General features: G+C 47.4%; 1 protein-coding gene across 1 annotated transcript in view; it reads left to right on the top strand.

Annotated features, from left to right (window-relative positions):
* WNK1 (WNK lysine deficient protein kinase 1) overlaps positions 1 to 15,348 on the top strand; it is a 74,409-nt gene that overhangs the window by 39,264 nt on the left and 19,797 nt on the right. Inside the window, exons 5-12 of the mRNA XM_075855601.1 lie at positions 425 to 513; positions 1,517 to 1,736; positions 6,004 to 6,355; positions 6,473 to 6,651; positions 9,662 to 9,898; positions 11,766 to 12,839; positions 13,645 to 13,722; positions 13,929 to 14,030. Coding sequence (XP_075711716.1) covers positions 425 to 513; positions 1,517 to 1,736; positions 6,004 to 6,355; positions 6,473 to 6,651; positions 9,662 to 9,898; positions 11,766 to 12,839; positions 13,645 to 13,722; positions 13,929 to 14,030 — 2,331 coding nt within the window. The remainder of the gene's footprint in view (positions 1 to 424; positions 514 to 1,516; positions 1,737 to 6,003; positions 6,356 to 6,472; positions 6,652 to 9,661; positions 9,899 to 11,765; positions 12,840 to 13,644; positions 13,723 to 13,928; positions 14,031 to 15,348) is intronic.

Here is a 15,348-nt window from a genome sequence, read left to right as displayed (position 1 = left end):
CCCCACACACCGTTGATGCGCTGCAGCCCAAGGGCGACAGCCGGGGCGGGTGCAACGGTCTAATATATACCGGGTCCTGATTCCGTCCAACCGCACCATTCACTGGACCCAGGGAGAAGACGTGGCTGGAGCTGCAGGATGAGCACGTCCTGCATGTCTCTTCCAGGAAGTGTTCTCCCGTGTGCGATGTTATAGGATAACACCTCCTGGAAGAGATGTCCAGGACGAGCTCTCCTGCTGCTACCCTGGAGTCACACATTATATTATCATTATTTTTTTTATCCACGGCGCTTTTGTGGTATTTTTCGCCGCACCAGAACCGCCATGTGCGATCTCGTCCTGGGTCTCGGTCTGTAGATATTATTCTGGGTGTAATGGACTCCCTCTCTGATGGTGATGGTGAGCTCTTCTGTTCTCTCCGCAGGGTGTGAAGCCGGCCAGCTTTGATAAGGTTGCCATTCCAGAGGTAAAGGAGATCATCGAGGGATGCATCCGACAGAATAAAGATGAAAGGTCTGAGCTCCCGGCTTCTGTAATGTCTCCTCTCCATCACCTCCATCCAGATGTTTGACTAGTGGTGTTAAAGTTTTGTTTTTTTAAAGTTTATTATGAATGCAGCACAGAGTATTTCAGCATAGCTTGGGTCACATGACTTGAATCAGATAACAGTAACTTACCCTCAATCCTGGCTCTGTAGGTCCTGGTACTGATCTGATGTCATGTGACCCGGAGCAATTGGGACGGGCTCCATCGGTAACCATACGGGCGCTGAAATCTGATTGGCTGCTCAGGGCAACGCCTGTTTTTGTTTCCCGTTCACCTTTGCAGTAGTTCCTATTAATATTTCCCTCACGTCGCGGTCACTTGCGGATTTGTAGCTTGGGAAAGTAATAAAGACTCGATCAAAACAATCCCGAACCGCTGCTCGTTAATATGGAAATGGCGTCATTAACGGCCGTAGAACGGTCACGCAGCAGTAAAGCCCGCCCACTAACGGTCATGAATACAATGAAGCGTTCCGTTTTCTACATTCACGTCCAGAGCTGCTTTCAAAAATTGGCCTTAGCTCCACCCCTCTGTCATGTGACCTAAGAACTGAGCTCCCACAATTCACTGCTCTCTAAATGCAGCTTTAGACCTGACTGGAGAAGAAAACGTTATGAACAGAAAATTAGACTTTAAATAGTGGAGCGTTCCCTCGGAATATAGACCCTTCAGTCGTTCTCTTCGGTCAGTCTTGGTTCGTATTGGGAAAGCTGGGTGGCAACCAATATGGCGACCTTCATTAAGGTTGTCACCCAGCTTTCCTAGAGTCCTGAATGTCAAACCTTGCCTGATATGTAGCGCTATCCAGACAGTGGATGTAACTTGGCGGAGTTTCGCTATAATGGCCGCCATATTGTTTGTCACCCAGCTTTCCGTGGTGGACTCCCCTGTTCTGGGGCTGATCCTGTAGTCTGTGCTGTCTGTAGGTTGTGGGGTCGGGCACAGGTAACACTCGCTGTGTTTTGGGCAGGTACACCATCAAAGACCTCCTGAACCACGCGTTCTTCCAAGAGGAGACTGGGGTGCGAGTGGAGCTGGCGGAGGAAGACGATGGGGAGAAGATTTCCATCAAACTGTGGCTGCGCATCGAGGACGTCAAGAAGCTGAAAGGAAAATACAAAGATAACGAGGCCATAGAATTCTCCTTCGATTTGGAGAGAGACGTCCCTGAGGACGTAGCCCAGGAAATGGTGAGCGCTGACATCCAGCATGTATTACCCCCTGGCACCAAGTGTGTCCCCTACCTGCAGGCCGCTACAGTCTAGTGCTCCCTGTTATCAGCCATTCTAGGCTGGGAAGAGGATGACTGTAATGTTCAATGGGATGAGTAACAAGAAGTGCAGACACCTCCCCTCCCCCATGATCCGAACTTTATATCACATATCTTCAGTGCTGAGACATTACATCATATGTGACTGATATCAGCCGCTCCTCTTATATCACTCCAGCACTATTATATCCTCCAGACATTACATCATATATGTGACTGATATCAGCCGCTCCTCTTATATCACTCCAGTACTATTATATCCTCCAGAGACATTACATCATATGTGACTGATATCAGCCGCTCCTCTTATATCACTCCAGTACTATTATATCCTCCAGAGACATTACATCATATGTGTGACTGATATCAGCCGCTCCTCTTATATCACTCCAGCACTATTATATCCTCCAGAGACATTACATCATATGTGTGACTGATATCAGCCGCTCCTCTTATATCACTCCAGTACTATTATATCCTCCAGAGACATTACATCATATGTGTGACTGATATCAGCCGCTCCTCTTATAACACTCCAGCACTATTATATCCTCCAGAGACATTACATCATATGTGACTGATATCAGCCGCTCCTCTTATATCACTCCAGTACTATTATATCCTCCAGAGACATTACATCATATGTGTGACTGATATCAGCCGCTCCTCTTATAACACTCCAGCACTATTATATCCTCCAGAGACATTACATCATATGTGTGACTGATATCAGCCGCTCCTCTTATATCACTCCAGTACTATTATATCCTCCAGAGACATTACATCATATGTGACTGATATCAGCCGCTCCTCTTATATCACTCCAGCACTATTATATCCTCCAGAGACATTACATCATATGTGACTGATATCAGCCGCTCCTCTTATAACACTCCAGCACTATTATATCCTCCAGAGACATTACATCATATGTGTGACTGATATCAGCCGCTCCTCTTATAACACTCCAGTACTATTATATCCTCCAGAGACATTACATCATATGTGTGACTGATATCAGCCGCTCCTCTTATATCACTCCAGTACTATTATATCCTCCAGAGACATTACATCATATGTGTGACTGATATCAGCCGCTCCTCTTATAACACTCCAGTACTATTATATCCTCCAGAGACATTACATCATATGTGTGACTGATATCAGCCGCTCCTCTTATATCACTCCAGCACTATTATATCCTCCAGAGACATTACATCATATGTGACTGATATCAGCCGCTCCTCTTATAACACTCCAGTACTATTATATCCTCCAGAGACATTACATCATATGTGACTGATATCAGCCGCTCCTCTTATAACACTCCAGTACTATTATATCCTCCAGAGACATTACATCATATATGTGACTGATATCAGCCGCTCCTCTTATATCACTCCAGTACTATTATATCCTCCAGAGACATTACATCATATGTGTGACTGATATCAGCCGCTCCTCTTATATCACTCCAGTACTATTATATCCTCCAGAGACATTACATCATATGTGTGACTGATATCAGCCACTCCTCTTATATCACTCCAGCACTATTATATCCTCCAGAGACATTACATCATATGTGTGACTGATATCAGCCGCTCCTCTTATATCACTCCAGTACTATTATATCCTCCAGAGACATTACATCATATATGTGACTGATATCAGCCGCTCCTCTTATATCACTCCAGTACTATTATATCCTCCAGAGACATTACATCATATGTGACTGATATCAGCCGCTCCTCTTATATCACTCCAGCACTATTATATCCTCCAGAGACATTACATCATATGTGACTGATATCAGCCGCTCTTATATCACTCCAGCACTATTATATCCTCCAGAGACATTACATCACATGTGTGACTGATATCAGCCGCTCCTCTTATATCACTCCAGCACTATTATATCCTCCAGAGACATTACATCATATGTGACTGATATCAGCCGCTCCTCTTATATCACTCCAGCACTATTATATCCTCCAGAGACATTACATCATATGTGACTGATATCAGCCGCTCCTCTTATAACACTCCAGTACTATTATATCCTCCAGAGACATTACATCATATGTGTGACTGATATCAGCCGCTCCTCTTATAACACTCCAGTACTATTATATCCTCCAGAGACATTACATCATATGTGTGACTGATATCAGCCGCTCCTCTTATATCACTCCAGTACTATTATATCCTCCAGAGACATTACATCATATGTGTGACTGATATCAGCCGCTCCTCTTATAACACTCCAGTACTATTATATCCTCCAGAGACATTACATCATATGTGTGACTGATATCAGCCGCTCCTCTTATATCACTCCAGCACTATTATATCCTCCAGAGACATTACATCATATGTGACTGATATCAGCCGCTCCTCTTATAACACTCCAGTACTATTATATCCTCCAGAGACATTACATCATATGTGACTGATATCAGCCGCTCCTCTTATAACACTCCAGTACTATTATATCCTCCAGAGACATTACATCATATATGTGACTGATATCAGCCGCTCCTCTTATATCACTCCAGTACTATTATATCCTCCAGAGACATTACATCATATGTGTGACTGATATCAGCCGCTCCTCTTATATCACTCCAGTACTATTATATCCTCCAGAGACATTACATCATATGTGACTGATATCAGCCGCTCCTCTTATATCACTCCAGTACTATTATATCCTCCAGAGACATTACATCATATGTGTGACTGATATCAGCCACTCCTCTTATATCACTCCAGCGCACTTATATCCTCCAGAGACATTACATCATATGTGTGACTGATATCAGCCGCTCCTCTTATATCACTCCAGTACTATTATATCCTCCAGAGACATTACATCATATATGTGACTGATATCAGCCGCTCCTCTTATATCACTCCAGTACTATTATATCCTCCAGAGACATTACATCATATGTGACTGATATCAGCCGCTCCTCTTATATCACTCCAGCACTATTATATCCTCCAGAGACATTACATCATATGTGACTGATATCAGCCGCTCTTATATCACTCCAGCACTATTATATCCTCCAGAGACATTACATCACATGTGTGACTGATATCAGCCGCTCCTCTTATATCACTCCAGCACTATTATATCCTCCAGAGACATTACATCATATGTGACTGATATCAGCCGCTCCTCTTATATCACTCCAGTACTATTATATCCTCCAGAGACATGACATCATATGTGTGACTGATATCAGACGCTCCTCTTATATCACTCCAGCACTATTATATCCTCCAGAGACATTACATCATATATGTGACTGATATCAGCTGCTCCTCTTATATCACTCCAGTACTATTATATCCTCCAGAGACATTACATCATATGCGACTGATATCAGCCGCTCCTCTTATATCACTCCAGTACTATTATATCCTCCAGAGACATTACATCATATATGTGACTGATATCAGCCGCTCCTCTTATATCACTCCAGTACTATTATATCCTCCAGACATTACATCATATGTGTGACTGATATCAGACGCTCCTCTTATATCACTCCAGCACTATTATATCCTCCAGAGACATTACATCATATGTGTGACTGATATCAGCCGCTCCTCTTATATCACTCCAGTACTATTATATCCTCCAGAGACATTACATCATATATGTGACTGATATCAGCCGCTCCTCTTATAACACTCCAGCACTGATATAAGCTGCAGATATTGGGGTCAGTGACAGTCGTGTGATTTTTCGGCCTGTAATCACGTTTTTGGGTCGCGTTCTCCTTTCCATGAATTTCTTGCTGCCTTTTTTTCCGTTCAGACGACGCGAACCTTCCCCGTCTTATGTTCTAAATGGATTTGTCATCTTCATACCAGGCCCATGTGATACAGATATCGTGGGGTTGAAAAATAATCCCCCATTCACCCTTCAAAAAAAAGTAAAAAATAACAAGTGTAATGTCAGATTTAGGAGAAGTTATTTGAGAGTAGAGAGAAAGGGCTGTTGGTTTTTTTTTCCCCCAAAACAGCGCCACTTCTGTAAATGGATGTTTGTGGTATTGCAGCTCAGACACCGCCGGGCCTCATCCCTTCCAGACATTGAATACTTATTATCATTTTTATCATATTCTGTGTTTCTCCTATTTTTTTCACAAGTGACGTCTGTCCTCCTATAGGTGGAATCCGGCTACGTCTGTGAAGGCGATCACAAAACCATGGCCAAGGCGATCAAAGACAGAGTGTCGCTGATCAAACGCAAGCGGGAGCAGCGGCAGCAGGTGCGGGAGGAGCAAGAGAAACGGAAGCAGGAGGAGAGCAACCTGCAGCAGCAACAGTTGCAGCAGACTGATGTGCAGCCCCTAAGTCCCCCTGTGGGCACCGGTAAAGCCCCCGCAACACAAACCATCTCCGGTCCAGGAACAACTGCATCCACCACTGCGCCAAACGCCTCCACGTCCCAAGTAGAGCCGGAGGAGCCAGAGGCCGATCAGCATCTGCAGTATCCGCAGCCCAGCATATTCGTGACATGTGAGTCTAGAGGATGGTGGGGGAGGTAGTCCATGATCATAGCTGGGGTTTTAGGACTGTTCTTGTATTCGTGACATATCTTGCTGACTGTTTCCTCTGTCATGTCTTCCTTCTCAGCGGACGGCACGGTTGACAGCGGTCAGGGGTCCTCGGTGTATCTAGAGTCACGAGTGGCCAGTCAGCAAGCCGTCTCCTACAGCTCTCCGCAGGACCCGGGGGTCTCCTCCACTGCCGCGTCCGGCTACAGTAGTCCAATCGTCCAGCCTCCGACAGGTGGACTCAGCACGTCCGTGGGGGTAAGCAGCCGAATCAATGGGAACCAAGCGACAGCCGGAACGTCTATATAGAAACCCTGCCGCATACTTTGTCTTTAGAAGGATTAGATGTCCATAAAGTTTTTTCGTTGTATATGAGACATTTGGCAACTTTCTAATAGACGTCACGGTTCATTTCCTCACCATTTTCAATAGCTCTGCTTGCTGACCATGAGTGGAAACGTTCTGAGAATCCATTGGAATAACGTGCTGCTCACACCTGCATAGCTCAATACATTGTAACGAGCCGTGCACCCACGTGAGCAGGGCGAGGTCTGCACAGGTTCTACAACCTCTGGATGTAAATACTGTTTTCGTTCACTGAAAGCAAGCAAAGATATTGATAGAATGGAAATGCAAAGTCTATTGGAATGTTGTAGAACGGTTTATTATACAATGATTGAGCTACATTTGCATAACACTCCTTTATTTACCATCGTCGGTGCCGCTGATGGTACGACCCACCGTTATTTCGTGGTTTCCTGATCGGCCACAAATGCAAATCCCTCCGTGTCGCACAATGTTTAACGGGCCTAACGAGGGTCTGAAATATCGGACTTTAACCCGTCCGATCCTTAGTTTTTCCTGGAAATAAGTGGCGCCATCTGTGTCAGTCAGCCGCTTATCTCCCATAGAAATAACATGAGCTCTCGGATATTATCTTTATGGGGGGAGAGTTTTGTGGAAGGCATGATATGATAAAGGGGGGGTTATTTTGGGGTCTCTTGCAGTGTCTTTTAGTGTAACCAATGTTGCATGAGTTTATCTGCCTGACGTATAAACCCTGGACCCCTCCCCCATGCTCCGCCTCTCCCCTCCCCCGCCCGTTTTCTTTATATTATGTTTACTATAATTTGTATTGAGTATTATAAGTTCTGGGCTCTTGTCTGCTGGACGGACCGAGGCCGGACCTTCACATTAACCCTCTAATATCTACAGTCGCGGATGCTCGGCCGCTCCTGGACGGCCAAAAATACTAAACCTCACAGAAATAGAGAAAACGGAGATATAATGTGCATAAAATGTAAACACCATGCTTTACTGGATCTGTAGTCTTGTACTCTAGTCCCATCCAGAGCTGCATTCAAAACTCTGCTGACTGCCAATTGAAATCCATCCCCTAAGCATTTAGCTGGGTGTTTTTTCACCTCTTCACTCCTGTGTAAGAATACATCTCCCAGAATGCAAGGAAACAATCAAATGTTCTGCTTACAAAGTCTACAGCTTAGCTGAGCGCCCCAGTATTGTGCTGCTCTCCGTTACATGGCATTCTGGAAGATGTAAACACTACACTTGCCTCAAGGCACTACTGTAGGAGATGTGCTGTACTGACCGTGACCTGATGCAGGTCCCACAGCGAGAGAGAGCAGGCAGCAGTATTGTGAATGCAGCTCTGGGTGTAACTGGAGTATAATACAATTTATAAGACAGGAGAAGTAAAGGTAATAATTTGCAAAGTAAGGACCCCATTGGAGCGTGCTTTTCTGTCAGGCAGTGTCCTCCCAAATTTCATTTCAAGTCTTGGTTATATACCTTTAAATATCCAGGCCCCTCCCACCTATTGAGGCCCCTCCCCATAGCTTACATGAGATCGTGGTTTAGATGCGTGTAGTTTTATACAGGCTTTTTCTGGCCTTCCTGTAATGGATCAGCTCTACACGCACTGACTACCTCTGAGCTTGTGTTTATACACTGCAGCCAATCTGTACAGTCAGAGCTGCAGTGTAAAGCATTGAGTCACTGACCATAGCGGTGTCCTAAAATTATACCGTTGGTAGTTTTCAGGATAGCTGCGTTGTCTGCTGTTCTCTCCCTCACCATGTTTTACACTGCAGCTCTGCTCCGTGCAGCTAAGCTGTTGTCACGGTTCAGAGCGGAGTCCTAATGGGGCAGAGCTGCAGTGAAAAGCCGCGGAGAGGAATAGAGCAGCAGCCTGAGCCTTTGAAACAAAAGGTGGATGTCAGACCCCAATAGACAATGCGACTAAGCTGGAGTCTCTGATTGTAGCGGTGCCCTAATGGAGTGGAGCTGCAGTGTAAAGCATTGACAAGGGAAAGAACAGCCGCCTGAGTCTCTTATGAGGCAGGAGGTGAATTTCATTTTTACCTCGGACTCCAATAGACAATGCAGCTCAGCTCGAGTCACTGATTACAGCTGTGTCCTAATAGAGCAGTGCTGCAGTGTAAAGCATTGGAGACAGAGCAGCAGCCTGAGCCTCTTATGAGACAGGTGTTGGATTTCAGATTTCCTAAGACCCGAATAGACAATGCAGCTAAGCTGGAGTCACTGATCGTAGCGGTGCCTTAATGGAGTAGAGCTGCAGTGTAAAGCATTGACAAGGGAAAGAACAGCCACCTGAGTCTCTTATGAGACAGGTGTTGGATTTCAGACTTCCTTAGACCCCAATAGACAAGGCAGCTCAGCTGGAGTCACTGATCAGAGCGGTGTCCTAGTGGGGGCCGAGCTATAAAAGCAGCGACACTGAATATTCCCCAGAGCCGGGGACTTGTGTAGGACTTTATATCCCGACTATTCAGGACTAATCACTGAGCCGCTGATCTTGAGAAACTTTTCTTTTTTCCCCTTCTCCTCCTCTGTTCTTTCTGCGACGTGTAACGTTTCATTTCTCCTTTGTTTTCCGTTAACCCTTTGTATATTTAGAGCCGCCCGCCGCGGTTTCTCATTTAGATTAGGTACAAATAGTCCCCGATCCTCGGACGAGAGAAGAGAAAGTATGAGGAGACGTGGCGCAGGAATGCCAATGGAGGTCCAAGCAGCGCGCGCTGGACGGAGCCGACCGCTATAAACCGCCTCCTCTCAAGCGGTCGCCATGTTTAACTTTCTGTCGTCACCTACTGATTCCATTCTGTAACGCACACCACCCCTCCCCCGCCAACACTTGAGCCGCCATTGTCTCCATTACTTCGTGTCCATTGTTGTGTTTTTCACGTTATGTTGATTCTCTCGTTTGTGTCTTTTTCTTTCCTCGTAGTCACGTCGGGGTCGTAGCATGTCCGTGTGTGTTCCCCTCCTCTCCTCCACCCCGCTCCTACCTGCATCCTCCCCCGGCACTCCTCGGTCTGCCCCCGCCTCTCCTCGCTGGACGTCCCCCGAGGAATCCTTTGCTGAAAAGCTTTCCAAGGCTCTAGAGAGCGTCCTGCCCATGCACTCCAGCAGCCCCCGCAAGCACCAGCGCCGATGCAGCCTGCCCACCCTCCATACCAGCCCTGTATGTGTTCCTGCCTCTGCACCTCCTGGCAGATAAGTTACCATTAAATGCGTGCGGCTGGTGAGACGTCGTCAAGAGTTTAAGACCGGCGCAAGTTTCGTGAAAGTTGATGTAGGACGGAATCGCAGAGCGTCAGCTGTGCGGTGCAAAATCTCATTGTGGTCATGTGATCCTTCACATATATTAATGAGATCAGACCCCAAATGAGATGATCAGACCCCAAATGAGATGATCAGACCCCAAATGAGATGATCAGACCCCAAATGAGAAGATCAGACCCCAAGCAGTGCCAAGACATAGGGGTCGACGACACGTCTCATTTAACAGTTCATACAAAGGGGTTTTACCGTTTTATGTAAAATAAGCGTGCCATTTTTAAGATCTCTGCTGGCTGTCAGTGAACAAGAAAAACTTTCAGAGGCTACAGACAAAAGGATACCACCAGCAGCCGACGACAGCCCCAATGACTATAGGGTTTATTGAGTATTGTTGTGGTGGCTGCCGTTTTGTTTTTACGGGAAAAATAGCGCTGCACATGTGCCGAAATCTGCGACGCAGGTGTGAATAGACCCGATACTTCTCACAGTAGTTTGCAACAATTGTATCCTGTCTGAGCTTGACAAACAGGTTTGCTACAATGTATCAGTCTGGAGTCCAGGCTGTTCAGCTGTCAGTGGATTGTCTTGACTGGATACAATTGTAACAAACCCTCAACTGTGAGAAGTATTAGGCTTCATGCACTCGACCGTGCCCGTAATTACAACCCGTAATTGCGGGCACGGCCGGCCACTATAAAGTATAGGAACACGGTCCGTAAAATGAAAAAAAAAATAGGACCTGTCCTATATTTTCGGCAGGTTTCTACGGAGCGGACACATAAACAAACGGGAAGGTGTCCGTCGGCCATAGAAATGAATGGGCCGGTAATTACAGGCGATTTTACGGTCGGGTGTTGGGGGCCTTAGGTATAGAATTTCAGCCTCTGAATTTTGTGTTTTTATTCACTGACCGCAAGCAGGGAACTGAAATATGGACGTGGATTGAAACGCAGAGTCTATTAGAATGGTTTAGAGCGTTTCATTATTTCCGTAGGACTGGAGCCCCCTGTAACATCGTGACCGCTGGAGATTTTTCTCACTTTTTTGCGCACGGTTTATCGTAGATAAAAGCTTCATAAACCGACACCGCCACTGCTGACAATCATTCGAAATGGGTGACTCCGTCCTCTCCTTTCACCAGACGTCGCCTGCCTTACCGAGCGGTTACCGCGACACAGGCTGCATTAATGGTTCCATGGCAGAACGCGGCTGCCGACATGTTGATGTTGCTTTCTGGCGAGGTAAAACGTTTCTGGAAGTCGAGCAGAAATGATTGGATCAGGAATAAGATGTAAACGTTTTTCATAGAATCTTCTCGGTTCTGGGAAAGCTGGGTGACCACCCAACTTTCCTACAGTCCTGAAGGACACTTCTGCACCAGTATTTGCCTGCCTTGGGGTCTCCGCCCAGCAGTCCTAACATCCTGAATGGCACTTATGCCGCCATGCAATGATACGGAGCACAGGATGTTTGCTGTTCAGGACTCTGGGAAAGCTGGGTGACTGACCCTTATGGGAGTTGTCGTGCTGATAAGGGATAATCCTGGATATGTCCGGATTTCTGGAAAGCAACTTGTATGGAGAATCATGTCACCGTTAATGCAGCCGTGCACCAGCCCGCCATGTATTTAATGCCCGTTGTCACATGGTCTGTTCCCCTCCTCCCCGCACCCCCATTTATTCGTGGGTTTTGTGGGTGACTGTGAATTATGTGTCTGTTTTCCTGCTGTCTAAATGTCTCACTTCCTTATCTCCTCCATATTAATACAGCCACAATCCATGGCGCATCCAACACTCCCAGACTCTCCGCTCTTTTTCCCGACCATTCATGAGCGCCCCATTTCGTTTTCTCCACCACCGACCTTCTCATCCCCAAAGGCGTCCAACACACAAAGAAGAAAGAGCACGTCCTTCCTCGAGTCGCAGGCTCGTCACCACGGGCCGGCCACCTCCAGAACTCTCGGGCCAAGTCCCCTCCTGGACTCGAATCGCAGGTCTGACGGGATGACCGCGCCACGAAAAACTTCCCTCAAATCTGCCGAGACCAATCACCGGCAACCTGAGGGTCCGACGTTTATAGAGGGAAGACCGGGAACGTCGGGAGACTCCCAAATGAGACCTGTAGAGGCCATATATCTGGCCAGCCTGCCTTATAATCTACAGGCTGAAGCTCACAGCGCCACCGCAGCAACCGGGCATCCGAAAGATCCAACGATGGCACAAGCTGGCTCTGTGTACGATTACCAGACTGGTCAAACCTACCTAGCCCGCCCAGTTCTGAGACTGGACACCGGCGTAAACCAGCCCTCACCTCTAGGCAGTGTGTCTGCTCCGGCCACCTCCGAGCCCCATATCATGTTCCATCAGCTGTTCATGCCGCAGTCTGCTCCACCCGTCCTCACTCAAGGCACCGAAGGACACCACGGCTGCGTGTTTGAGTTCCACGTTCATTCATCCGGACCGGAGGGCGCCATGTACGTGCCCCACCGCGTCTATTGTGCCCGGCGCGGTTCCGTGGAGCTAGAGGAGGTCTCCTACAGTACATTACTGCAGAACCGTCTCCAGACTGTGACCGAGGAGCAGTGCGGCCACCCCGGCCCGGATCCCACCTCTCCTCTCATCTGTAATGGACCTCCGGCTGGTTCTGAATACTCCAGCGACTCCACCCAGAGACTTTCCTCCGACCCCGGAGAATATCTGTCTCCTCTTCCTCCAGGATCCAGCCACAATTCAGAGATGCCCGTGACGTACCCGCAGAAATTCCTTCATGAACCACCCGTCATCTTTTGCTTCCCCCAACCCGGAGTGTCCTACCCGGCTCCGTCAGCGGTCTATGGCCCCCAGGTTATTAGTGATGAGTTTTCTTGAGTTCTCCTCCTGTCTGTAGATGGTGGACGGACCATAGACCTTGCTGGGCAGCCATGATGGATTGGCCCTGTCCCCAGCACGATCATTAGTTAGTCGGGGATGTAGAATAGCAGCTGAGCAGCCTCCGAGCTCCTGTAGGATCATGTCCTCCTCTCAAGGCCTGCAGGTCCTACTCCCGCTGTCTTTTTCTTTATTGTTGGCCTAGTTCAGACCATGAGACCTCAAAACTCCACCCAGACTTGGTCAGGAGTTTTTGCTTTTTAGGGGGACCCCCCGGTAGTATGTAGAGGTCGTGGCCTACAGAGGAGACCTTGATCTGTTCAGTGAATACTCATTTGGGCTTTACAAGATTTCACATGGATAGACGCTGAAGTTTGACAATATATAGATCAGGAGATTTAAAGGGGTACTCCACCCACTGAGTCTCGGCACTCCACTGTTGTCTTCATTCTGCAGCTCCCCAGCATGCTGGGAGTTGTAGTTTGCAATAGCAGGAGAGACACAGCTTGAACACTACAGATTTAGAACCAGGTCTGGTTGCTATGAATATACTGCCTAGTAACCAATCTGTCTAGGCCCTGCTTCTCCTGAAGGCCATATTTCAGGTGGAGTACTCGGGTTTGAACCCATGCAGCGAATCAGGACCCGTATTTATCTGCCCGTTAGTGTCCCGTGGGCAAATTCAGGGCAGTCACAAAACGTAGCAGCGCAGAATATGTAGATCTGACAGCGGCTCATAATTGGGGTTCACTCCTGTTAACTTCATGTCTTTTCGTTGCAGCAGACACAGGCACCCGGGCAACCCCTGACTACATCTGTGCCCGTAGGTGTTAATACCCAGACAGCCCCACACACGCAGGTGAAGACGCCCCTCCTTGTGTGGCCTCCCCCATTGCCATAAAGCGCAGCTGTCGTTGCTATGTGACATTTTGGCTGCTGCTTTCAGAACATTTTTGCCCCCTCTGAACATTTTTTGGTTTTATATGAAGTTCAGATTTTTTTGGCCACTCGTTTGAGGTCGCAGCCGTTTGTATCGTTTGTAAAGTTTCTGCGTTTCCATTTCAGAGCGTTCCGCATCAGCCGTCACCGATCCATCAGACGTCCAATTTACCTGCTCAGATCCAGCCCATCGCTCCCCAAACCCAAGTGACACCCACAGCCCTCCAGGTGAGTGAGCGACCAGATGAAGACCTCTTAAAAGTCAGCACATACGTAATTATAAGGGTCCACTTCCTATAGAGCAGCCGCGTGGCCACGTCCGGGCAGAGGGTTCAATGTCTAATGGGCTTTTCCAGGATTAAAAAAAAAACCACAGATGCTTTCTTCCTAAAACAGCGCCACTCCTGCTCACAGGTTAAGTGTGGTATTGCAGCGAAGCTCCATTATCTTCAATTGAGCCGAGCTGCAATACCAGACGCAAACCATGGACGGGAGTGGCGCTGTTTTAGGAAGAAAGCCGCCATGTTTTTCCAATCCTGGACAACCCCTCTAATAATGAAAGACTGTTCTACTCGGAGTAAAGTTGCAGAAGGTTCTGGATCTTTACCCTCCGAGCTGCCAGATTGACCGACTCATAATCGTGGGGTCACGGTCCTGACGGAGGGAGGGTTTGGATGGTCACGCTTGAGAACTATGGATTAGGAGTATCTGGCGCTTGCATTGGTTGCTCAGCGGTTCACATCGGCCGGGAGCTCATCTGACAGGGTGGGGCAAAATACTCTGCTCCCCGCGCCCGACTGATCACCGCTTTATCCCAGCTGGTCCATGGTCTGAGAAAAAATTGCACTAACACCCCCTCCCCCACTAATCCCATAACACCCCCTCCCCCACTAATCCCATAACACCCCCTCCCCCACTAAATCCACCCCCCATCTTTCTCCACCTTGCCTTTGATTTAGCATTCAGTGCACGATCACCTGATTCTCCCCTCCGGACCAATCACCCTTATTATTGCCGCGCTGCGTATTTTTGGGACCCGTCTCTGGTTTTTGCTTTTGTTAACGGGGTGGCCGCTTTCTTCCTGAAACCGCACCGCACCTGTACATGGGTTGTCTGGTATTGTGGCTTAGCTTCATTACAGTAAATGGGGCTGAGCTGCAATACCACCCACAACCAGTGGACAATTGTGGCGCTGTTTTTGGTAGAATTTATTTATTTTTCTTAATCCTGGAAAACCCCTTTAAGAAAGTGCTAAATGCTCCATGTGATTCCATATACAGTGTAGGGGGTCAGAAGAACGATTGAAATGAGAGAAGATACTTTTTAGATGTATTTTTCGGGTCATATATACGGTGGTTTGTCGCCATGAGTCATAGAGGACACGATCGCTGAATAGAGAAAAGGTTTCTTAGGTTCTGACCTAAAAAAAAAATACGCAACATAGTGTTGATTACCGATTTGTGTCCACACCTTTCATACAGACCGAAGTGTCTCCATAGTTACAGACTACAAACAGTGTGTAGTCTGATCCTGCAGTCATGTGTTA

Source organism: Rhinoderma darwinii, chromosome 3 (genome assembly GCF_050947455.1).
Source record: "Rhinoderma darwinii isolate aRhiDar2 chromosome 3, aRhiDar2.hap1, whole genome shotgun sequence".
Classification (NCBI taxonomy): Eukaryota; Metazoa; Chordata; class Amphibia; order Anura; family Rhinodermatidae; genus Rhinoderma; species Rhinoderma darwinii.
The sequence above is the reverse complement of the archived record's forward strand: the minus strand, read 5'-3'. Positions and strand labels throughout refer to the sequence as shown.